This window comes from Megalobrama amblycephala, unplaced genomic scaffold (genome assembly GCF_018812025.1).
Source record: "Megalobrama amblycephala isolate DHTTF-2021 unplaced genomic scaffold, ASM1881202v1 scaffold370, whole genome shotgun sequence".
NCBI classification, from domain to species: domain Eukaryota; kingdom Metazoa; phylum Chordata; class Actinopteri; order Cypriniformes; family Xenocyprididae; genus Megalobrama; species Megalobrama amblycephala.
In genome coordinates, this window is record NW_025953349.1 from 252774 (window position 1) to 278405 (window position 25632).

The window sequence follows — 25632 nt, forward strand, 5'->3', positions numbered from 1 at the left end:
AGGGGGCAGAGCTATGACAATGGCTCAAATATGAGGGGTATACACAAAGGGTGTGCAAGCATTGGTGCAGCAGAAGTGTCCAGAGGCACTATTTATCCCCTGCTGTAGCCACAGTCTGAACCTTCTGTTATGTGATGCTGTGTCTTCAAACAGAATGTGTCTAACCTTTTTTGGCACTCTCCAAAGACTGTACACCGTTTTTTCGGCTTCAGTGAAGAGGTGGGATATTCTGAAAGAATTTGTGGACATAACACTGAAGCCTCTGAGTGATACCAGGTGGGAAGCAAAAATAGACTCCGTCAAAGCTGTACGTTTCCAGTTAGGGGGGATTCTTGATGCTTTGGAAAAGCTTGAGGAAGTGGAAAAAGACAGCAAAACTGTCTCAGGGGCAAAGTCGCTGTCTAGCGAGATTGTCAGCATGGAGTTCCTCATGTGCCTCCTGGTTTGGTATGATCTGTTGTCAGAAATCACCTATGTCAGCAAGGCAATGCAAGCAGTGAACATCTCGATGGACACTGCCATTAGAATGATAGACTCTCTTAAAGAATTCTTGCTTAAGTATAGAGTGGAGGGCTTTCAAAAATCCCTTGACATTGCACGTCGAATAGCCATTGAGATGGATGCTTCCCCTGAGTTTAGAGAGAGACGTTTCAGAAAGCAAAAGAGATTTCATGGTGATGATTCCAGCAGTGGCCATTATGAACAGGAACCTGAGACCCATTTTAGGTGCATGGTTTTCAATGCAATTGTTGACACAGTAATTCAGGAGTTGTCTGACAGATTTTGCAATCTTCAGCTTGTGTCCGAAAAGTTTAAGTTCATTTTTAAAATGGAACACATGACAAAAGCTGAGTTGGAGGAATCAGTGACAAGGTATGCCCTAGCTACCAATGATGTTTCAAGGGATATCATTCAGGAAATTTACCCAGCGAGCCGTCTACTTAGGGGTCATGAAAAGGCTCTGGATAAATTAAATTTCCTCCTATAGGAGAACCTTGATTTGGTTTTTCCAAATGTAACAGTAGCCCTGAGAGTTTTCCTGACAATGCCTTTGACAGTTGCCTCTGCGGAGAGATCATTCAGCAAGCTAAAGCTGATAAAGACATACCTTCGTTCCAACATGAGTAATGATCGCTTAAACCAATTAGCAGTCATTTCAATTGAAAACAGTGTGGCACGAACCATTTAATTCGATGCAATACTAGATAAATGGGCAAGTGAAAAGGCACGTCATGTTACAATTTAGTAGAAACTAAAGAGCGCTTTTGAATGTTTGGTAGCAACATTGTTACTAGGATTGGGCATTGAGAACCGGTGACTGACTAGTTCTAACTGTTTATTCTGTTTGTAACTTTTTATTATTTGATAACATTGTTAATTATATCTATATACATATGTATATGTGTACATATATACCATATAATTATGGTAGGCTTACAGTGGCTGTCTGATATACTTTAAAATAAACATTTATTATTTCAAACCCATACATGATGATGTCCGGCACTCGTATTTATTTAGAAGTGGGGGGAGGGGGGCGCCAAAATTTTTTGCTGCATACCCCTCTAACACTGGATAGTTGCGCCCCTGCTGAGCACTGCCTATAACTTTTATTGTGAGCACTTCTTGTCTATTTGCCTCGTCATGACGACTCGCTTGTTGTATTCCTCACTTGTAAGTCGCTTTGGATAAAAGCGTCTGCCAAATTAATAAATGTAAATGTAAATGTAAATGTAAATGTACGTCACACTGCCAGGGATCTGGAAACGGCTTGTTCTGAGACACTGCTTATGATTTATGGGGATTAAAAAAAGAAGAGTGGTTGGATTTTTATCATTATAGGGTGGTTGTGTACACACACTGCCAACACGCATTTATATTCAAACACTATGCAAAAGTGAATTTTGCATAATAGGTCCCCTTTAAGTTTTTCTTTCCTCATGGGTTTACATCTGTGAAACATTTCGTTACCATCGTAGTAGTTTTGTGCACGCGTGAACGTCATGGAAACGCACAACATAAAGTACCTCATGCAGGAAGCACTTTGCGTAACGCGTAAATGTGCGTAACTAACGTAAATCAAGCAAGCAAGCTAGTATGCATAGGCCATGAAGTGTTGGCGAAATAACCCATTAGCAGAATGAGGAAATAATATGGAATATTTTTCCAGAAAACTTCTTGCACAAAATAAATTTAAGCACTTTCAAGGACCTGTATCTATGCATGTTTATTTTCAAAAACTTTCCAGGGCCTAGAATTTTTATTATTTTCAGATTCACAAATTTTCAAGTATTTCAAGGACCCATGGGAACCCTGATCTGCGGCTTTCAACACTGTCATCAGATCCTTCTGTCCACACTCTAATCACTGGGCATCACTGGAACTCCACTTTGCTGGTTTGAATCTTGCCTCACGGGCACGTCTTACAAAGTTAGAAAGGCCGAAGGAGAGAGAGTAACAATGGACATGAATACTGATGCGTTTCACACCTGGGGAGGCAAATGGGCCCATCAAAGTGATGAGACACTGTACTTCACTTTATTTTAATATAAAAATTTAATTGAACCAATGATGATTCTAAAAGAAAACATGACCGGGAGTTAGGGCTGGGCTATTAATCGAAAAGTAATCGAAACCGAAATTCAGAACCTCTAACCGACGTAATTTTCCCATGTCAGTTTATTATAGATTCAAAGTGGTTAAAAATGGTTAGGTCCACTCAATATCATAACAGATTAATATCAGATCATGCCCCAATATCACTGGACCTAAAATTGAAGTTGGAAAAGGGGACGTATAATTGGAGATTTGACAACTCTCTTTTGAGTGATATAAAATTCTGTGATTACATAAAAGAAACAATTGGGTACTTTTTGTCTGAAAACGACATTGGTAATGTGACTGACTTGGTGCTATGGGACTCGATGAAAGCTGTCATTAGGGGCAATATAATTTCATTTCAAATAATGAAAAATAAAGATAAAAAGAGATTAAATGAAATAGATAGCCTAATTACAGAATTAGAGAAAAGTTATAAAGTTAATTACTGTTCAACTACTTAAAAAAAAATTGTAGCATTGAGAAGTGAATATAATACTATTCTTGCTAAAAAAATTGCTAAACAACTTAACCAAATTAAACAATGCCATTTTGAATTAGGCGAGAAGCCTCACAAACTACTAGCTCGACAGTTTAAACAGTTAAGCATCTAGAGCCATTCACAAAATTCAGAAAGAGAGGGGTGAAATATTAACTGATCCCAAACGAATAAACAAATGCTTTGCAGACTTTTATAAAGATGTATATACATCCAAAGGTAATATAGATATAAATGAAATAAATAAATTCTTATCTAATATTGATCTTCCCCAAATAAGTGAAGAAGCTGTTGAAATGTTAGAGAAGGAAATTACTTTGGCTGAGGTTAATAAAGTCCAAACGGGTTTAGTGCAGAATATTATAAAAAATTCTGGGATATTCTTGCTCCAATGTTTCTTCGTATGATCAATCATTCATTCTCCCAATCAAAACTACCCCTGACAATGTACAATGCTAACACAGTATTAATACCTAAGCCCGGACGGGATAAAAATGAAGATGTCATCATACCGTCCAATCTCCTTAATTCCAATAGAGGCAAAAATTATTAGTAAGGTCTTAGCTAATAGGTTGCAACTATATATTTGTTCAATCATAAATCAAGATCAGACCAGATTTATGCCAAATCGGCGCATACAATCAAACTTAAGACTTTATAATATAATATATGCGAAACATACAACAAAAGCATGCTTGATCTCTTTAGATGCTCAACATGCATTTGATCAAATCGAATGGCCGTATATGTTTGCAACTTTAAAAAGATTTGGGGCCAAATTCATTCAATGGATTAATATTTTATATGCTAAACCAAAAGCTTCAGTCCTTACAAACTTGACTCTATCAGCCTCATTTTCCCTATACAGAGGAACACGTGAAGGCTGTCCTCTCCCCCCCTACTTATTTGCACTAGCGATGGAACCCTTGGCCAAATGTGTTAGACAGAATGTTGAAATTTCTCCTATTTTAATTAATGATAGACCCCAATATATATCTTTATATGCAGATGTTAACTTTTATATATAGCAAAGCCAGAAATGTCTATTCCACCTCTTTTTAAACTTTTAGAATGATTTAATAAATTGTCAGGTTTTACAACAAACTGGGACAAAAGTGAGCTAATGCCATTAACCGAGGACATTGACACAAATTTTCTAAGCTCTATTCCATTTAAAATAGCTCATAATTCGTTCAAACGAATTAATGAGGGAAAAAAAATGAACAAATGATTTTAGTAAATGGCTGCAAAATAACAAAGAGTGAAAAATTTAAGGGAGTCTGAATACTTTCCGTACCCACTGTGTATATGTATATGATATATATATATATATATATATATATATATATATATATATATATATATATGTATATATATGTATATATATACACACATACATACATACATACATACATATATATATGTATGTATGTATGTATGTATATATATATATATATATATATATATATATATATATATATATATATATATATATATATATATATATATATATATAACTAAACAAAGGCGGTTAAAAAAAAATTATATATATATATAATTTTTTTTTTTTTTTTAACCGCCTTTGTTTAGTTTTTGTTCATGTTAAAGGAACAAATAGTAGGCCTAAATTTCTTTTCCCATTTTTAGGTGTTGAATATGTATATGTGGGCTGTATGTATGCATTTAACAATTGCTAACATGCAAGTTTAAGAATGTGCATGTTTAAATGTGTATGTGAAGGTATAATGAGATTGTATGTACTCGTACATGTGTATATATGTCTATATGATGAGTGTGTGTATATGTATGAGTGTATGTATATATGGAATGTGTATGTATATATTGTATATTCATACAGAACATTTATGTCTTATGTCGTTAGTTATTCACTTTGTGCACAAGTATATTAATCTCTAACAACGGCAGTATATAATACCTTGATTTGTATACTTACAACTGCATAACATATTCAATGTCATAAATGTTCCCTGTTTGTCAAAAGGCAATAAAAAAATAAAAAAATAAAAAAATCCCATGTCAGTTATTTTATTTTATTTTTTTAATCCTGTTAATACTTCCCCCTTAAAAACATACTACCGGGTGTGTAGGCACGTGACTCTGCCCCGTCCAGTCAGTGGCATAAAAGCAACACGGAGGTGAACGCCCGTTCATCACATAGTGATACGTCTTCACTAAACTTTGTTAGATGTATTTGTTTTAAGGTTTGCCAGTTTGGACATTCAAGTGATTTTAGACGATTGGATGTATATTATTTCGAGCTACCATGCTCGTGCAGTTGCACTGTGGCACGGACACTTATACAAACAGTAGCTGTGCAAAAGCGCACACAGAGAGGAACGCAGAAACTAGTTGTCAGTGCTGTCCTGTGATTTATCACTAAAGTAGCTTAGAAACTCAAAACTTATTATAGCATATATTTTTCTACTTTTCAAGGAACTATTTACAACCCACAGCTTCACAATTAATAGAGAGACGGTATGATTAATTCACACACGCAATCACTCGTACTGGTACTGTACCAATTTATCTTTATCTGATTTACAACGAGCAGAAATCGGACCCACTTTATATTAAGTGGCCTTAACTACTATGTACTTACATTTAAATTAATCATTTGATACAATACACTTATTGTGTACATACATGTTTTTACATTCTACATATATTTTAAAAACACCTGCATGTAATTACATCTGTAATTAATTTCTGTAATTACATTGATAATTACACTGTTGACCCATCCCTTACACCTTACCCCTACCCTTAAACCTACCCATACCACCAAACCTGTCCCTAATCTTACCCATATCCCACCTCAATAGCAGCAAATGTGTTTTGCAATTCAATATGAACCCAATAAGTACAATGTACTTATTTTTTGATGTAAGTACATAGTAGTTAAGGCCACTTAATATAAAGTGGGACCCAGAAATCTGTAAAAAATGTTACGAACCATAGATAAAACTGCTGATAGTGAGCTGTGAGTGTCAGATCACTCTTTCAATTAGGACTGAAGCCAATTATTATTTTGGTAATCTAGTAATCGTTTGTTTATTCTAACGACGATTACTCGAGGAATCGCCCCCCTCCTCCTCCCCCTAGGGCAAGCAAAGTTCACCCTGTTCTTCTCCCAATTCACTGGACACTTACATCCATCAGTGTATTTTGAAAGAAGTGGATGAATTCACGTGCTGTAAATCCAACAGATCTATTCTCCTGACCGCGGCGTAAACAAACATGGTGGCGCTCGTCGCGCATATAACTCAACTATAACGATCATTATGAAGGTGCTTACACAACAAAACATATGTCTTAAAATAAATATATAATAGGACTAACACAATAATTGATTCAAGTAAAGTATCAAAAGCAATTAATCATATGGCTTTATTGAACCAAACTGTACATAATGTTCATATACATAATGTATTGAATTGTACAACTAATGTTCCCTTGCAAAACTACACGAGTACTGCGTTGTTCATATGATTAATTAATATTGATTATTAATAAGACAAGACGCAATGGGGAAAACTCCTTTTTCTCAGATTCTGAAGCCTTTATACAATCACTCAGTGTAAACTGCACGGCCATTGATTCGTGAAGTTAAATGAACCAATGACAGCGCGGAACGCACGAGCCAATGGTGAGTGAGCCCGTTCGAGCCCGCCAAAAGGGGCGGGGTCTCGGGCTATATAAGCGGCCGTCTCACCATGGCAAACCGATTCACGTAGGTGACGACGCAGATTTTATCTCTTCGCTTGATCTACGAGACTTGAAGCCGCCTTCACCTGCAAGCAGCTGGAATTCGCCGCTGATCATCTTGCTGCTCTGCAGCAGTTTGGTCAGCTCGTCTCTCCCTGCTTGCTGCTCTCTATTCTGCTCGCTGCTCTCAAGCAGCTCGCCGCTCTCTAACAGCTGCCGCCTACGAGTAGCCTGCAGCTCTCTCACCGCTCTGCCAGATCGCCACTCTCGTGCAGCGCTGATCAACCCGCCGCTTCACAGCAGCCAGATCAGCTTGCCGCTCTCAAGCAGGCCTGTTCCCACGCCGCTCCCAAACAGCCTGGTCAGCGCTTCACCTGCAGCATCGAGTGAGTGCACTTCGGTGTATCCCTTTGCAGCGCAGTTGCATTATAAAATAAAGAGCTTTCAAAGCTTTTTTCTGTGACGTTGTTGCAAATTTCGTGCCACGGCTGTGGCAAGTGCAGAGCCTCTCTGCACGCTGATGACAGGCACAGTGAGTGTGTGTGATGTCTGGGGATGGCCCATGCAGAAGCCGCGCTCGCTGTGTTTTCACTACTGTGCTCAGTTGAATATGACATGACGTTCTTCCCTGACTCAGGCGAGACTCATGATATATATTCTCCCTAAAAGAGCGCTTTATGACATTTGTTGCAAAATGCTGAATCTCTGAATGTGTCGCTTGCCGGTCACACCCCCGCAAGCCGCGTTCGTCTGAACAAGCTTACGATTAGGCAATATACACGACAAGCTTAAATTATATCTTAAGGTTTTATTTTAGTTGAAAGCATTAAACATGTGCAAAGAAAAAATATAAAGAACAAAAGCATTTAAGCTCAAGCAGCGCGACCGGGAAAAACACTAATAAAGCAGACAGCGGCAGTTACAAAATGTAATGTACATAACACACTCGAGTCAGTTTATGGTTATCGTTTTCATATTATTTCACGTTCATGTTGAGAAAAACAATAATATCCACATGCTTGTGTGAGAAAACGAGCCATGCTGACAGACGTTGCAAAGAAACAAAGATAACGATAATACATAACGTTGTGCTAAGCTAAGTTTCTAACAGCAGCACCTTGTTTTCTGTTCGTAAATAGATCTCCCTCAACGAAACTTAAAGCATATGTCTCAAAATCATTTTGCTATCAGATAAGTTATCATCTTGGCTTACTAACTTACAGCTGCGCTTAATGCAGTGATGGACAGCTGTCTTTCCTCATTTGCCGGGTGTTTTGATTTCATGTGCTTTCTCATTATGGTGGTGATATTATGGTAACTCTGTTTCATTAATATATTTGATCAACAGTAATTCCACTGCGTAAGATCATTTTCATCCAAGTAATTCCAAACTTTGCAAGGCAGGCGACAACATTTTGTGATGACGATCAAATAATATAAACTTGTTAAACATGCTCCACAGCGCCACCCGGTGCATTTAGTTATAACTGCAAGTTTTAGTGCTTAGGATTTTTCATGGATTCACTGCATTTACGGCCAGCAAAGCAACATAGTAAAATTCAAATAGTATTTTTATTTTTCGAATATTAATTACAAAACGAATATTCGACTATTTGTGCACACCCCTAACTACAAGAGCAGGAAAATGAGCTCAATGCTGACAGTACTCAGCTGAATATGACATGACGCCCTCCCCTGACTCAGGTGAGACTCATGGTATATATTAACACTGAAAGAGCATATCTCTCTAGTCTTTGTTATCAAATGCTGAATCACTGCGCTGAATCAATGCGGCTTGCTGGCACTGCCCTGCAAGCCGCATTCACTGACCCAAACAGCCTCGTATGTGTTCCCAGTCACCCCGTTCAATTCCGGGTGCTGGGAAAATGTGTTTATTGCACATAAAAGACACAAATTTTTTGCACATAAAACTTAAAACACATACTTAAAACTAGGTTATGTATTCCAGTTCGCTCAAAGGGCCCCATTTTTCAATGCCGTGGTCCAAACCTCTGTGGAAAGCAAGAATGCATGTCCTGCATTCCGAGGTAAACACCATGCTGGCGAAAGAAGCCATAGAGGTGGTTCCTCCAGCACTGAGTGAGTCAGGTTTTTACAGTAGGTACTTCCTCGTCCCCAAAAATGATGGCGGTCTCAGACCCATTCTCGATCTCAGACATCTGAACAGGGCCCTGATAAAGTGCTCATTCAGAATGATCACTTTGAAGCAGATCTTCCCGCAAACACACCAGGGAGACTGGTTCTTTACCCTTGATTTGAAAGACGCTGCTTTTTTTCCCACATTCAGATAGCCCCCCATCACAGGTGATTCTTGAGATTCGCCTTCAAAGGAGTGGCATATCAATACACGGTCCTTCCGTTTGGGGCTATCTCTGGCTCCCCGCACTTTTACGAAGTGCATGGATGCAGCTCTCTCCCTTCTGAGACAGATGGGTGTGCGCATACTGAACTACCTCGATGACTGGCTTGTTCTGGCCCAGTCGGAGGCAGAGCTAATATCCCACAGATCCATCATCCTCAACCACTTGGAGTGCTTGGGGCTCAGGGTCAATTTTACAAAGAGCTCATTATCTCCAAGCCAATGTGTGTCGTTCCAGGGGATAATTTTAGACTCGACCCACATGAGGGCCAGGGTCACTCCCAGAGCATTCTCTGGCCATTCAGCAGCTCGTACAAACCTTAAGATGCTAGGTCTAATGAGTTCAGAATCTCCGGCTCTGCAGCTGGGCTTGCTTCACATGCGCCCTCTGCAGCTCTGGCTGAAACCATGGGTCCCGCCCCTAACCTGGCAACATGGTTGTTGCTCACTCAAGGTGAACCAGGCGTGTGGCCCCTTGGACGAACCCTTGCTGGTTCAAGCAGGGTGTAGCAATCGGGGCGATAGATAGAAGGAAAGTTGTCTTCACAAACGCCTCCAAGATGGGTTGGGGAGCTCTGTGCGACAACTGTCCAGCCTTTGGTACTTGGAACGGCCCGGAAAGCGAGCTACATATCAACCACCTGGAAATGATGACGGTATATCGAGCTCTCCAGGCTTTCCTTCCTCTCCTGGTGGGTCACCACGTCTTGGTCAGGTCAGACAGCATGACTGTGGTGTCCTTCATAAATCGCCAGGGCGGTCTCTCTTCAAAGCCCCTCTTCACTCTAGCAAAAACCATCCTAGAGTGGGCCCAATGCAACCTGCTCTCGTTGAGAGCAGCACACATACAGGGCGCACTGAACATAGGGGTGGACATGTTGTCTTGGAGCAACCTTCCCTCAGAGGAATGGTCACTTCTCCCCCGCTCAGTCTAGAGAATTTGGGGCATCTTCGGGAAGGCAGAGGTCGACCTCTTTGCCTCAGAAGACAATCATCACTGCCCAATATATTTCTCAAAATCCAGGGACACGCTGGCCCACGACTGGCCCAGCCTCCTTCTTTATGCTTTTCCCCAAATCACGCTGATTCCCCAAGTAAGCAGATGAGTCAGGGAAGGTTCTCACAAAGTCCTCCTGGTGGCTCCTCTGTGGAGGAACCTACACTGGTTCTCAGAGCTATCTCGGCTATCGCTCATGGAGCCATGGACAATCCCTCTGAGACAGGACCTCCTCTCTCAAGCGAGAGCAATAATATGGCACCCCAGACCAGAGCTGTGGGACCTTCATGTGTGGTTTCTCAATGGGAGTCTGCAAGCCTCCCTGAGAATGTCTTAAACACTATCTCTCAGGCTGGTGCTCCGTCTACAAAACGTCTATACTCTCTTAAATGGGCCATCTTTGCCGCCTGGTGTACAGCCTGGGGCGAGGACCCATTGACTTGTGACATGTCCCAGATATTGTCCTTCCTTCCTTCAAGACTTAATGGATAGAGGCCGTACTCCCTCTACCTTTGAGGTCTATGTCGTAGCTATAGCAGCTTCTCACGCTCCTATAGCAGGGCAGTCGATAGGGAGAAATGACCTTGTTGTTCCCTTCCTTAAGGGATCTAGGAGGTTGAATCCCCCCCGTCCCCTCACGGTTCCTACCTGGAACCTTTCTGTGGTTCTTAGAGGCCTTAAAGTTCCTCCCTTTGAACCAATCCAGACTGCCGACTTACGACCTCTGTTGCCGAAAGCTGCCTTACTTTTAAGCCTTACTGCCTTACTTTTAAGCTGCCCTACTCTTAGCTTTAACATCGATTAGGCATGTGGGAGATTCACAGGCACTCTCTGTGAGCCCTTCGTGTCTTGAATTCGGGCCTGACGACTCCAAGTTGTCCTGAAACCGAGACATGGATATGTCCCAAAGGTCCTATCTACCCCCTTTAGGGCACAGATGGTCGTTCTCTCTGCTCTTCCTCCTCCTCAAGATGAACAGGAGTTGAACCTACTCTGTCCTGTCAGGGCCCTGAGGTCTTACATTGACCATTCCGCCTCTTTTCGTCAGGCGGAACAGCTTTTTGTGCGCTTTGGTGACCGCACAAAGAGTCTTCCAGTCACGAAGTCCAGGGTTTCCAGATGGATAGTTGACACTATAGCACTCACTTACTCCTCCTAAGGCCTTCAATGCCCTTTGGGGGTAAGAGCACATTCCACGAGAGATATGGCTTCCTCGTGGGCATGGTCCTGTGCCGTTTTCATTGCTGACATATGTGCGGCGGCTGGCTGGGCCTCACCATTCACATTTGTCAGGTTTTATAATCTAGATATCCCTGTGCTTCAGACGCAGGTCCTTTCTGCATGAGCCTCCCTGCTGTGTCCAGCTTATGGCTTTCCATTACGACCCCGACCACGTCTGGGCGTAACTATGTTCTGTGCCCTCTATATATACACCTTATGTCCTTCTGGTGCACTAGTTTATGGGCTTGGGAGGATGACTACAGTGATTCAGTCCCCGTTTTCTGGGCTATCCTGCCTTATGAGTATCGGTCACGAGCCCTTTCTCAAGTGCTCTGCCCCGATGCTCGGTCGTCCCCCTGCGTAGCACAGCATGATTGTACTGTCCCCATTGCTTCTTGTCTTATTAATAATCAATATTAATAAGACGAACGAGGCAGTACTCGTGTAGTATCGCAAGGGAACGTACTCGGCTACTAACGTAACCTCGGTTCCCTTAGATACAGAACGAGTACTGCGTACTTTGCCGCGCTACACGCGAGACGCCTCATGGCATCACTTCAGTCGAATTAAATAGATTTGCCATGGTGAGACGGCCGCTTATATAGCCCAAGACCCCGCCCCTTTTGGCAGGCTCGCTCACCATTGGCTCGCGCGTTCCTCGCTGTCATTGGTTCGTCTACTTTAATTTCATAAACCAATGGCCATGCAGTTACCACACTTACACCATGCAGAATACTTAGGACCATGTGATATTTCAGTTTTTCTTTTTTAATAAATATGCAAAAATGTCAACAATTCTGTGTTTTTCTGTCAATATGGGGTGCTGTGTGTACATTAATGAGGAAAAAAAAATGAACTTAAATGATTTTAGCAAATGGCTGCAATATAACAGAGTGAAAAATTTAAGGGGGTCTGAATACTTTCCTTACCCACTGTAAATGGACAAACTTTCAAGTGAACCCTCCCATGCAAGTTAGATTCACTTTCAAACAAAGGAAATTCCCTGCCAGAGAACTACACCTTTCTCATTGGTCAAGCCAAGATTTGAAGGTGTCGACTGTCTGGAGAAGTTAAATAGGTCTGAGCAGAGCTGAGTTAGTTCTTCTAGTTCTTTGTTCTTGTTCCTGTTGATACTACATGAGGGCCACCTGGCCCGAGCCGGGCTGGCTGGAAGGCCTCCATTTCACTTCAAGCCATGCACAACTGCAGCGACCACAAAAGAGTCAAATTAACTGAGAAAAGTTTGTCTTCATCTTCTTCATCAACGCAGAAGATATCGATTACAGCGGACCGAACTATCACAGATTTCTCCTGAGCCTGCAGATCCGGACAGCTAAGGCATTTGCAAGTATTGTTTGAACACTAAAATGGCAATTTAGTATTAAGATTGTGAACCCCTTTTAAAGGGTTAGTTCACCCAAAAATTAAAATTCTGTCATTTATTACTCACCCTCATGCCGTTACACACCCGTAAGACCTTCGTTAATCTTTGGAACACAAATTAAGATATTTTTGTTGAAATCTGATGGCTCAGTGAGGCCTCCATAGCCAGCAATGACATTTCCTCTCTCAAGATCCATTAATGTACTAAAAACCTATTTAAATCAGTTCATGTGAGTACAGTGGTTTTGAAATCAGCCATCACTATATAAGTTGTTTTTTTTGTTGTTGTTTTTTTGCCACACCAAAAATATTCTCGTCGCTTTATAATATTAATAATGAACCACTGTACTCACATGAACTGATTTAAATATGTTTTTAGTACCTTTATGGATCTTGAGAGAGGAAATGTCATTGCTCCCTATGCAGGCCTCATGGAGCCATCGGATTTCAACAAAAATATCTTAATTTGTGTTCCAAAGATTAACGAAGGATTTACGACATGAGGGTGAGTAATAAATTACATTATTTTAATTTTTGGGTGAACTAACCCTTTAACAAAGGTGCTTTATAGTATTGAAACTGATGGTTCATCCAGCAATTGTTAATTTACCCTTTCCATTGCTTCATTCCCCCGTTATGATATGGTTCAAATTAATTTTCCACTCTCTCACTGCGTGAATGGTATGTTTGTGTTTGTTAGTTTAGTTGTGTATTTGTGATTTAGTTAAATAAAACTTGTGTGCACGCTCTTGCGAGTTGTTTCTGGTCTGCTTATAAAACCAATGTCCCTGATAACGATTCGATCACAGCTACGTGCTAAGAAAGCGCTATTCTGTGGCCACGGAAAATATCCTTTCTATAAGAGTTGATAGACAATCAATACTGAGTGTTCGCTGGCCGAACAGATTAATTGATTGTAATATTAATTCAGCTACATTAAGTTAATTTGATTAACTGACTCAAATATTTATAATTAGTCATAACACATTATGAAAAATGTTTTTCCTTAAAACGCATTTGCCACAATTATTGGCACTCCTAGAATTTTTTATGAGTAAAATATCTCTGAAGTATATTCCCATTCATATTTACATTTTTTAGCACACCAGGGTGATCATGAACATGATATTGTCCAGACATGACAGGAGTATAAACATGAGGAAACACAAAGGTCAAATTCCTGTAATCATTCATCACAATGGGTAAAACCAGTGAATTAGTTCTGATGTGCAGCAAAAGATTGTTGAGCTTCACAAAATAGAAAGTGGCTGTAAGAAAATAGCTAACGCATCGAAAATCCCCATTTCCACTATCAGGGCAATAATTAAGAAGTACCAAACAACTAAAGATGATACAAATCTGCCTGGAAGAGGACATGTATCTAAATCGTTCTTATGTGCGGTGAGGAGGGAAGTTTGAGTGGACAAAGACTCTCCAAGGATCACAGCTGGAGAATTGCAGAGATTAGATGATTCTTGAGTCTCAGAAAGCCTAGAAAAATGGATCAAACAGGACCTACATCACCACAAGTTGCTCGGGAGGGTTTCAAGAAAAATCCTCCTTGCTCATCCAGAAACAATCTCCAGCATATTCAGTTGTCAGACAAGACTGGAACTTCAAACGGGACCAGCTTCTATGGTCAGATTAAAATATAAAAGAAGAGCTTTTTGGCAGCAAACACACCAGATGGGTTTGGTGCACACATGAATAAAAAGTACCCCATGCCCACGGTTAAATATAACACTGGATTTTAAATGTTGTGGGCCTATTTTTCTGCTGGAGGTCCTGGACATCTTGTTCATATACATGGTATCATGGATTCTATCAAATACCAAAAGATAAAAAAAATCAAAACCTGACCATTTCTGCTAGAAATCCAATAATGGGCCGTGGTTGGATCTTCCATCAGGACAATGATCCAAAACAAACATCAAAACCAACACAAAAATGTGTCACTGAGCACAAAATTAAGCTTCTGCTATGGCCATCCCAGTACCCTGACCTGAACCCTAAAGAAAATGAGTGGAGTGAACTGAAGAGAAGAAACACCAACATGGAGCTGGGAATCTGAAGGATCTGTAGAGATTCTGTATGAAGGAAAGGTCTTTGATGTCTTGTCAGGTGTTCTCCAAACTCATCAGGCATTATAGGAGAAAACTCAGAGCTGTTATCTTGGCAAAAGGTGGTTGCAAAAAGTATGGAATAAAAGGGTGCCAATAATTGTGGCCAATGTGTTTTGGAGAAAAACATTTATTTCATAATGTGATTTTCCCCCCACTTTCAATTGTTTTCCTTCAATGAAAGGTTAGATTTTTTGCTAATTTTATGAATTAAAGATCAAAAGGATAAACAATGCAGAATTATTTTTACAGTCATCTTTGACCATATTTACCAAGGGTGCCAATAATTCTGACCACTACTGTAAATGATGTATGCTTTGTTTCACAATAAGTATGTGATTGCACAAAAAGGGTGCGATTAATCGCGATTAAACATTTTTAAAACAAAAATTGATAGCCTTAATATATTATAGAGCATAAAATTTACCTAAATTTACGTTTTTTTTTTTTACATTTAAAATGTAATGAAAAGTTGCATATATCTGTCTATATATTTCAGATTTCAACCAGTTTCATTCGATTACACACATTAATTCTGGCAATATAGTTTGGGTAAGACCAAATCGTAAAAAGAGCACATATTTATGTAAAAATGATACATGAACTTATGTAAGTAAGAATAAGTTGCTCTTCAGAAATGATTTCCTCCACTGGATCAAGACGTGTCAGATCGGACTCTTCTTCTGAGGTAAATTTGCTCAAGGTTTATTCTTCTTTATAGAGGTGATGGGGGCATTTACATGAATAGCCCACGCTATTTGTGGATGTGCCCACATTATGCACTTTCCACTGTAATCAGGAATAAATGCAAGTGATCGCTCTAGCGCCTTTGCTGACTCCAGAGGGTTATAAATTGTCTTTTGTTACATAGGAACTTCTGAACAGACATTTAGAAGTTTAATTTAAAGTGCAAGTAATGAAATATGTCATGTAAGTAGAAAAGTGGTCAAGTGCAAAGACCACAAGTGTGATTATTGTGACGGGCACAGAAATTCACTTCTGACCAATACAGTATGTTTGACACATACTGCCATGTCAATCAGGGGTGACAGGACTCTGACCATCTGTCAATATATTAATCATTGTTTAAGTAGTATTTAATCAAGTATATGATACCATTTTTAGGAAGGCTAAAGTGCAAGTGTTCAGCTACAGTACATGTCACTCTGCAGTGCTTCAGCTGACCTGCACACAGGCTATGCCCACCCCCACCGCACCAATGATCTGCAAGTGATTCAGAATGAAGTTCTCCAGCTTTGTGATGCAACCACCCTGAAAAAAAACAATGAGATTAAGTCAAAAACAAATCAACCATTCTTTTAGTAAGACAAGTATTTTAACACAATAATCAGCACCAATTTTAGTGCAAAGAGCTGAGAAAATATGAACAAGATCAATCTCCTGTTCCTCTTAACTATGGCCATTTAATGCCTAGTTTTTGGCTCAGAACTGGATAAGGAGGACAGGGAATTGTTGGTGAATCTTTTATTTCGGTTTCATAGTCATACCCTCCAGCCAGTGTTTGCAAACCCCTCCATGGGGTCCTGTCATCTGGCTCAATTGTTCTCTCCCTCACTGAACCTGGTGTCTAAACACTCCTACCACCTCCTGCACGCCTCTCTGCTCCCCTCTTCCTCTTTCACTGCCTTGTATTGTTATAGAATCCTTCTTCTCCTGTTCTTGCTTTCTAAACAGTGCCATTAGGGCTTGATTTTCACCCTTTGTCTGTTTGGTCTCATCTCTGTTTCTCTTTCCAAATTCATTTTTAGCAATAATATCCTAGCTTTATCCAATCAACCCTAGTGGAGATACAGAATCCTGGAATTTTTGTGCATGTAATGCACAAAAATTTCTATCAACCCCCAGATGTCTCTGCACGGCTGAAATCCAGACTCTCATTATTATTCTATCAACCCTAATAACTGGAAGAAGGAAAATTCTTTACTCACCATATCATCTTTTGTGATCTTACTGGGTTTTCCTTGGAAGGATGGCAAGTGCCCCTGTGTTCCAAACACAAACTTTCTTATGGAAAATCCCCAAGACAGCTCACAGATTCAAATCACTGCCTGGGAAAGCACAAAGACCCTGCCGACTATGTCAAATTTGTGTTAGATTAAAACTTGAGTGAATGTTTCCTTCTTCCTGTTCCTTTACTCATGACCGTGGAGAGATAACTATCTTAACACTGTCTCCCAGACCATCAGTTCCCGGTTCCACAAGCATTTAAGCATTGGTTTTTGTCAGTATAATATATTTTCTAATATTTATAAACTCAATTTGATCCATACTTCTTAACAGATGATTAGTCCATACAAAATCATCTAACCCTCAGCTACATTCGCTAATCTCACTGGTTTCTCAGCTCCTGCCAAGATAACAAGGTTACCATCCACCAGCAGACGATTAGTTAACACAAATATTCTACGTTAGTCTAATAACACTCTATTTAGGAAATATTTTATATTTTGCCCAGACTGATGTATGAGTGGTGGCAACACAAATAAACACAGAGAGTCTTGTTAAATAAAGCAGATGTGGAATCTTTACTGGGAAAGTTATCTCTGCAATATTGTAGTTAAACATGTGGCATGGCCTATATTATCCAACAGAACCATAGGAAACCACTTCAGCTGTTGTTCAGTGCAAGCATGTCCTTTGAAGTGTACTAACCTCTACTTTATAGATGTTTGAGGGGTGGTCTCTTTGACCGCAGAGCTTTATGACTGGGCTCTTACAGCAACTGTCAGGGACCTTCCGTTGGTTAGCCTCACCAGAGCGGATCCAAACACTCTCCGCCCAATCGGAGGAGCTGTTACTGCCACAGCACTTGAACTGACAGAGGGAGAAGCAATCATTAGCCCAACACTACTCAAGTAAATAACAGATGCATTTTAACAAACAGATAGTTGTCCCACACCTCCTGCTGTAGTTTGTCCACTGCCTTTGTCACATGCTCCTGCTCAGGCTGATGGTATTTCTGAACCATAGTCTTCCTCAGGTTCTCCTTCAGTTCCTCATTCAGCTACAACATTCACAAAGTGTAACATTGAAAGACACAAACGCATTGCAAACGATGAATGAAAGAAAGAACAAGTACTGACCTGCTGGTAATAAATATAGGCCAAAACTCCAGCAAGGATTTCCAACAGGAAAATACACAGCAATAGGACAAAATACTGACAAAAAGAGAAGGGAGACAAGAGATATTACATCATTCACACTCACTGGAAAAAAAAGAAAGCTTGAAGGTTAGCTTGAAACACAAATGGCAGATAAATTAGATAAAAATCATGATTTTTTTTTTGGCCACTAAGGATGGACCAAGGACAATTTAAAGTCCCTCTGTGTTTTTTAAAGTTGTGTCTATGTGGTGTTTTTAATATGCTATATGACAAACCATGTGCAAATTCAAAAGTCAGCACCATTGCTGAGTATTTTATCTTTAAAACTGCAGTGATCTAAAGACAGTTTCAAAAATGCAGTCTGAAATCGATGTGTTTCGTACATCACAAACTACCATGTAACCAACCACGTCAATGTGCCGGCGGGCTTTAGCATATCAACTACGATCGCTCTGAAGCAGGGGAGTTTCAAGAGAAACCAGGTTATCGCAGTATATTTTTCTGTTATTATGAAAAATCAGGTAGATTAAGCAATATAGCAGCTGTATGATGTATATTACGATGTTATCATAAACTATATGATGAACTATATGCTCCACTGACGTTCTAAGTTGTCCAAAGCGTTGGTAAGGATGCTTTAAAAGGCAGCTGTCTGACTCTGAGATGGTGAATGGGAACATGGTTTGTGTAACATTAGTTGTTTGATAACAGTCAAGCAAAAGCATTATCATAGGCAAGGCAATTTTATTTGTATAGCACATTTCATACACAATGGTAATTCAAAGTGCTTTACATAAAGAAGAAGAATAAAAATAGAACATAAGGAATAGAAAAAACAGTAAAAACAGAGAATTTTGCTATCTGGATGGATGAGCTAGGAAGTCTTAGGGAGTTTTTTGTTGTTGTTGTTGTCCGTCAGATTGGATCTAAACGGATCTATCCATCAGAGCAGATCTAAATGGATCTTCCTCACACGACAGGACTGCTACCTGTTAAGGCACTTAAAACTGATAAACCCCCTGATAAAATCCCCTTTTGCCAAGACACCTCAAACTGTGCCACACAGCCCTAATCCCCCTTCCGGAGATATATTATCTATGTAACGCAGTTCAAATTTCCCCTTTTGAAATTTCCCACTTTGGAAAGTGTCCTGACTGTAATCCAGAGATATCTTAACCATGCACCACAGCTCAAATTTCCCCATGGTTTGTCCCCTTATCCAAATTTACCAAATTTTAACCTAATCACAAATGCTTTCTTCCTAATTCTCCGAGCTCTTTCAACCAGACAGCAATATTTAAAATGCTTTAAAAGTCAGAAATAACAGGATGATACATAAAAGATATAAAATACATTAAAAATGAAATAAAAACAGGAAAAGGAATTTAAAGAATAAAAAGATAATATGTATAAAATAAAATGCAAACAGTTTGGACATAGCACAGTGCTCAATCAGTAAATGCATAGATAAAAATATATGTTTTGAGTCTGGATTTGAATGTGGCTACTGTTGGAGCACATCTGATCTCTTCTGGAAGCTGGTTCCAGTTGCGGCTGGCGTAACAGCTAAAAGCAGACTCTCCTTCCTTTGAGTGAACCCTTGGTATTTCTAAATGACTTGATCCTGATGATCTGAGTGATCCGTTAGGCTTATATTCTATGAGCATATCTGCAATGTATTGAGGTCCTAGGCCATTGAGTGATTTATAAACAAGTAACAGTACTTTAAAACCAATTCTAAATGCAACTGGAAGCCAGTGCAAGGACCTGAGGACTGTTGTTCGTGTTTTCTGGTTCTGCTCAGAATCCTGGCATTCTGTACGAACTGCAGCTGTCTTATGGTCTTTTTTGGGAAGACCAGTGAGGAGCCCATTACAATAATCCACCCTGCTAGTGATGAAAGCATGAACAAGTTTCTCTAAGTCTTGACTGGAGACAAAGCATCTAATTCTTGCAATATTTTTGAGATGATAATATGCTGATTTAGTTATTGTCTTTACATGACTACTGAAACTCAGGTCTGACTCCAAAATCACACCAAGATTCCTAACTTGATTTTTAGCTGTTAGTAGAGTGAAGGTACATGTTCACTTTGAGAACTTCATCTTTTTTTCCAAATTAACCCGTTTAATTCATTTTTCATCACATATTTTGGTGTGGTATTAAAAAGCAACTCTTATTATGAAGCACATGTTCATTTATATTGCAAATTTAAGATGTCTCCATGAGTTCTGGGCAGGTCTAACATCATTGGGTAGTTTGGTCATGTGACCACACACATTTATTTCCTGGTACTGCCATCTTAACACAATGATGACATTAAAGCTTAGAAATGACAATTATGGTTTCTAAGTTAATTTTTTAATAGCTCATAAATTTTTTGCACACATCATAATGAAAGGTATATCTATACATACATATTGAAATTATATTAATACATGGTTTCTTCTGTTGTCAGATTGCAGATAAATGAAGATGGTCACAATTGTGACCAGTGGTATAACACAGGGAGTCTATGTCCCCTATATGTTATTCTTATAAACTCTTTCAGACTGATCATAAGTCAAGTTTTGGATTTACTTGATCCTTGGTGACCTTGGTGTTTGTCTGTCTATAGGTCTATCTGTCTATCTATCTATCCGTCTATCTATCTACACTATATTGCCAGTTTTGGGATGCCTGCCTTTACATGCACATGAACTTTAATGACATCCCGTTTTTAATCCGTTGGCCCACCCTTGCAGCTATTACAGCTTCAACTCTTCTGGGAAGTCTTTCCACAAGGTTTAGGAGTGTGTTTGTGGGAATTTTTGACCATTCATCTAGAAGCGCATTTGTGAGGTCAGGCAGTGATGTTGGATGAGAAGGCCTGGCTCACAGTCTCCACTCTAATTCATCCCAAAGGTGTTCTATCGGGTTGAGGTCAGGACTCTGTGCAGGCCAGTCAAGTTCCACCACACCAAACTTGCTCATCCATGTCTTTATTGACCTTGCTTTGTGCACTGCTGTGCAGTCATGTTGGAACAGGAAGGGGCCATCCCCAAACTGTTCCCACAAAGTTGGGAGCATGAAATTGTCCAAAATGTCTTGGTATGCTGAAGCATTGAGAGTTCCTTTCACTGGAACTAAGGGGGCAAGTCCAACCCCTGAAAAACAACCTCACACCATAATCCCCCCCTCCGCCAAACTTTACACATTAGGCACAATGCAGTCAGGCAAGAACTGTTCTCCTGGCAACCGCCAAACCCAGACTCTGGGTTTAGCGGATTGCCAGAGAGAGAAGTGCGATTCGTCACTCCAGAGAACGTGTCTCTACTGCTCTAGAGTCCAGTGGCGGCGTACTTTACACCACTGCATCCGACGCTTTGCATTGCACTTGGTGATGTAAGGCTTGGATGCAGCTGCTCGGCCATGGAAACCCATTCCATGAAGCTCTCTACGCACTGTTCTTGAGCTAATTGAAGGCCACATGAAGTTTGGAGGTCTGTAGCTACTGACTCTGTAGAAAGTTGGCGACTTCTACGCACTGTGCATCTCAGCATGCTCTGTGATTTTACGTGGCATACCACTTCATGGCTGAGTTGCTGTTGTTCCCAATTGCTTCCACTTTGTTATGATACCACTAACAGTGGACCATGGAATATTTAGTAGTATGGAAATTTCACAAATGGTTGCACAGGTGGCAACCTATCACGGTACCACGCTTGAATTCACTGAGCTCCTGAGAGCAATCCATTCTTTCACAAATGTTTGTAGAAGCAGTCTATTTTTATTTCAATTTATAATAGTTTGTAATAATTACCTTTCAATTTCCTATAATTTGTGTCATTTTGTCATCACTTTATTGGATTATTTGTGCCATACTCCTGCATAGGAATGCTATTTTGTCCTTTTTGGAACTGAGCCAGACAATGTTTACTTCTTTATTAATGAAATAAAACACTAATTTAATCTATTTAACCCAATATTTAAACTAATTGCAGGAGGTTTGTCATTTTGTAAACGCATTAACACCATAGACCTAGACTCCCTGTGTTCTACAACCGGTCACTTTTATGACTGGGCATAAAACCCATTTTTTCATGGACTTTTTATTTATTTATTTTTTTAAATTTTTTTTTACATAATTGACATTCATTGTTTAATATCCTTACTAATACCATACTAATTCATATATGTCATCTCTGGAAAAAAAATTGGGATTAAACGGGTTAATTACCGTTATGTGTCCGATGTAAAAAAAAAATGATACCATTGTGCAGTGTTTACCTCAGTAAGTTGACCGAGTGGATCTCTGAGCTTGTGCAAGTAAGTGGAGATGGGGCTAATCAGCATATTCATAGACCCATGTATACTAAATGAAGCAATGGTGCAGTTACATTTCTAGCTATTTTAAGGCATGAAGTTTTTTTTTTCCCCACAGGAAAATATGTTTAAATACGTCATTTTGGTGATCAAAGATGAGTTTTAAACAAGTTTTTAAACAAATGTATAACTACAGAAATCAGCAGTCATTCAACAGTTTTTTCTTACCATTTTTGAACAGTGCTGACCACGTCCGTCTCTGGCTCATCGCCAACCAAAGAGGAAACGCAGATTTGAATTTAGCAGTTGATCACGTGACGCACTGAACATTCTATTCACACCAATGGCATGCTTCAAAGGGTAAATGAAAAGATGTAAAATTATTATTTTTTGTCTTTTGGAAGCTGCATTAAAATCTATTTGGCTAAAAAAATCTGAGGGGGCATGTACCTCCTTGGTTTGAATGGGCATGACGCCTCTGGTTTAGATATTCACACAACAAAATATGGCAGGAAAAGAGTAAACATTTGTACTGGCTACAGGAACCACACAGACTTTATCAAAGAATTTGCTGATTTTTTATTGGGGTTATGGAACACAGAAGCTTTACTTTTCAGCTCTTTTAGAAGAAAACAGACATAACCCTGGGTATTTATTTGATACAGTGGCAAAATTAATGAAAACTAAAGCATCAACAGGTGCAGACATTTTCCAACAGCACAACAGTAATGACTTAATCATTTTCTTTACTTACAAGATTGATACTATCAGAGAGAAAATTATAACCATGCAACTTTCTGCTTCACTATAACATCAGACAGTGTATTATAGACTTCCTGAGGAACAATTCCATTCATTCTTTGCTATATGAGAAGAATTGTATAAACTTGTTAAATCATCTAAATCAACAGCATATTTTATATATATATATATATATATATATATATATATATATATATATATATATATATATATATATATATATATATATATATATATATATATATATATATATATACACAAACCTACACCAATCAAGATCAATGACAAATGCGGAGCAGTTAGTTCATGCATTTATGACCTCAAGGCTAGTTTATTGTAATGCTCTACAGGGTGGTTGCACTGCACGCTTAATAAACAAACAAACTCCAGCTGGTCCAAGATGCAGCAGCTAGAGTTTTTACTAAAACCAGGAAGTATGACCATTTTAGCCTGGTTCTGTCAACACTGCATTGGCTCCCTATTAAAGATGGGATAAGTAGATTTTGAAAAACGCTGTTGGACATTGTTGATATTTGAAATCATCCCAAACAAACCCACCCCTCTCTTCAATGCTCCGCCTCCAAAACTGACCCTCCAATCCTAACCGCCCTGTTCCAAATCCATCTCGAACCTCGGCCCGATGGCAGGCGGGGCGATTGCACTGACAATGGCGCTAAACAACGCATTCTCAAGCTGTCATCAGTGCGCAGTGGTTTACCTGCACAACTCTCATTAGCTGGCCACTGTTACACACGCAGTGCGAGAGTGGATGTCTGTTTATCACAGCTGACGCACAACAAAATGCTTTACAAAAAATAAAGCACAGATGATGAACGAACGACAAGGAAGCACAAGAAAATTGAATGTACAGTTCACAAGAGTAAATACAAACAAGAGTTCGTTGTTAGTCGTCAAAAGGACAGCCGCTCCAGACACTCAAACCCAGTGTTATTCACATGTGAAGCAGAATCAAAGCAGCCTCCGCTGCTTTATTCTTTTGAGCTCTTTTGTATTGTCTTATCTCTCTTTCTGCTTTTTTTTCAAATCTCCCTCTTACTCGTTCTGTCTCCTTGACAGTTATAGCCACACCCCCTAATGCTGATTGTTTACACGTTTGTTGTTGGTGTCGGCCCCACTAACTTCCAAACAGTGTTTTACAAATTCTACTTACCACACCTTTAAACATCATATACATTTTAAAATCTTGCTAATTACTTACAAAGCACTAAATAGTTTAGCTCCCCAATACTTGATCAAACTCTATAGTTTTAACTCTCTCGCATTATAGTCCTTCACGTCTATTGTGATCTCAGAATTCTGGTCAGTTGATAATACCTAGAATATCAAAATCAACTGTAGGCGGTAGAACCTTTTCCTATTTAGCACCTGGAACAGTTCCCCCTGACTGAGCCTGGTTTCTCCCAAGGTTTTTTCCTCCATTCTGTCACCTGCTGGAGTTTGGGTCCCTTGCCACTATCACCTCAGGCTTGCTTAGTTGGGGACACTTAATATTCAACAATATTACTGATCTGCCTGCATTGATACTATCATATGCAAACTGAACTGAGCTGGACAATGTTCACTGTTTTCTCCAAAGTTGCTGTATAGATAAGTTAACTAAATCAATAACTAATGATTTTTACAATGGAAATGAATCAATATTGAACTTACTTAAGCTAGACAATGACACTAATTCCTTCCAAAGCTGCTATAACAGCCAAAATTATGTTTCCCGCTATCAATGTAAAGCTGCTTTGAAACAATCTGCATTGTAAAAAGCACTATATAAATAAAGGTGATCTGACTTAACTACAATTACCTCAAGAAAGCTATAAGGTCCATAAACTCATAAGCTAGAAAAAACAACTCAAGATGAGAGCATTTTGGTAAATATATGCCCTTTATTACATAATCATTTTTACTTAAAGGGATAGTTCACCCAAAAATGAAAATTTGTTGTTAATTTACTTACCCTCAGGCCATCCAAGATGTAGGTGTTTTTTTTTTCTTTAGTAGAACAGTAAAGATTTTTAGCTGAAACCATCCTTGGTGATTCAAATATGCAAGCTACCATCATTTTGAGAGACAAATGATACATTGAGGTCTTATGGAGTGAAACGATCAGTCTGTAATAATACAACATTATTACCTGTAATCCACAGCCTCTGCAAATGGTCCTGTGCATGTTCATGGCAGTCTTGAGCATGAGCTTTATGTTACGTAATGACATATGCAAAGAAGCTCAAACGTTGGGAATCTGTGAAAAGTCATTCTTCCTGATTGAGATTGCAAGCAAATGTAATCTTATTTTTTATATAGTTTGCGGTATCCAGAATAAGCACAAGTAAGTACCACTTTGATGAACAATACAACATGCACGTCTTCCCTCTCTGTGTTAAACAAAGACCGCGTCAGCTTACGAGCGAGTTTGCTCTCGCGTATACGTCATTATGCAACAGGAAGCTCATGCTCCAGACTGCCATAATTGTGTTCATGACCGCTTGCCGTTTGAGAGC

The 25632-nt window shown here is 39.4% G+C and overlaps 1 protein-coding gene across 4 annotated transcripts in view; it reads right to left on the reverse strand.

The window, feature by feature from the left end:
- The window catches only part of cd151l (CD151 antigen, like), a 55233-nt gene that overhangs the window by 6820 nt on the left and 22781 nt on the right, over positions 1 to 25632 (reverse strand). For 3 of the 4 annotated variants that reach the window (XM_048179809.1, XM_048179811.1, XM_048179808.1), the window contains 4 exons: positions 18029 to 18103; positions 17845 to 17949; positions 17598 to 17759; positions 16110 to 16196 (listed from right to left, as the gene is read on the reverse strand). In XM_048179809.1, coding sequence (XP_048035766.1) covers positions 16110 to 16196; positions 17598 to 17759; positions 17845 to 17949; positions 18029 to 18103 — 429 coding nt within the window. Of the gene's footprint in view, positions 1 to 16109; positions 16197 to 16810; positions 16928 to 17597; positions 17760 to 17844; positions 17950 to 18028; positions 18104 to 25632 lie in introns of those variants that run through there. The other variant, XM_048179810.1, reaches the window with a different exon arrangement.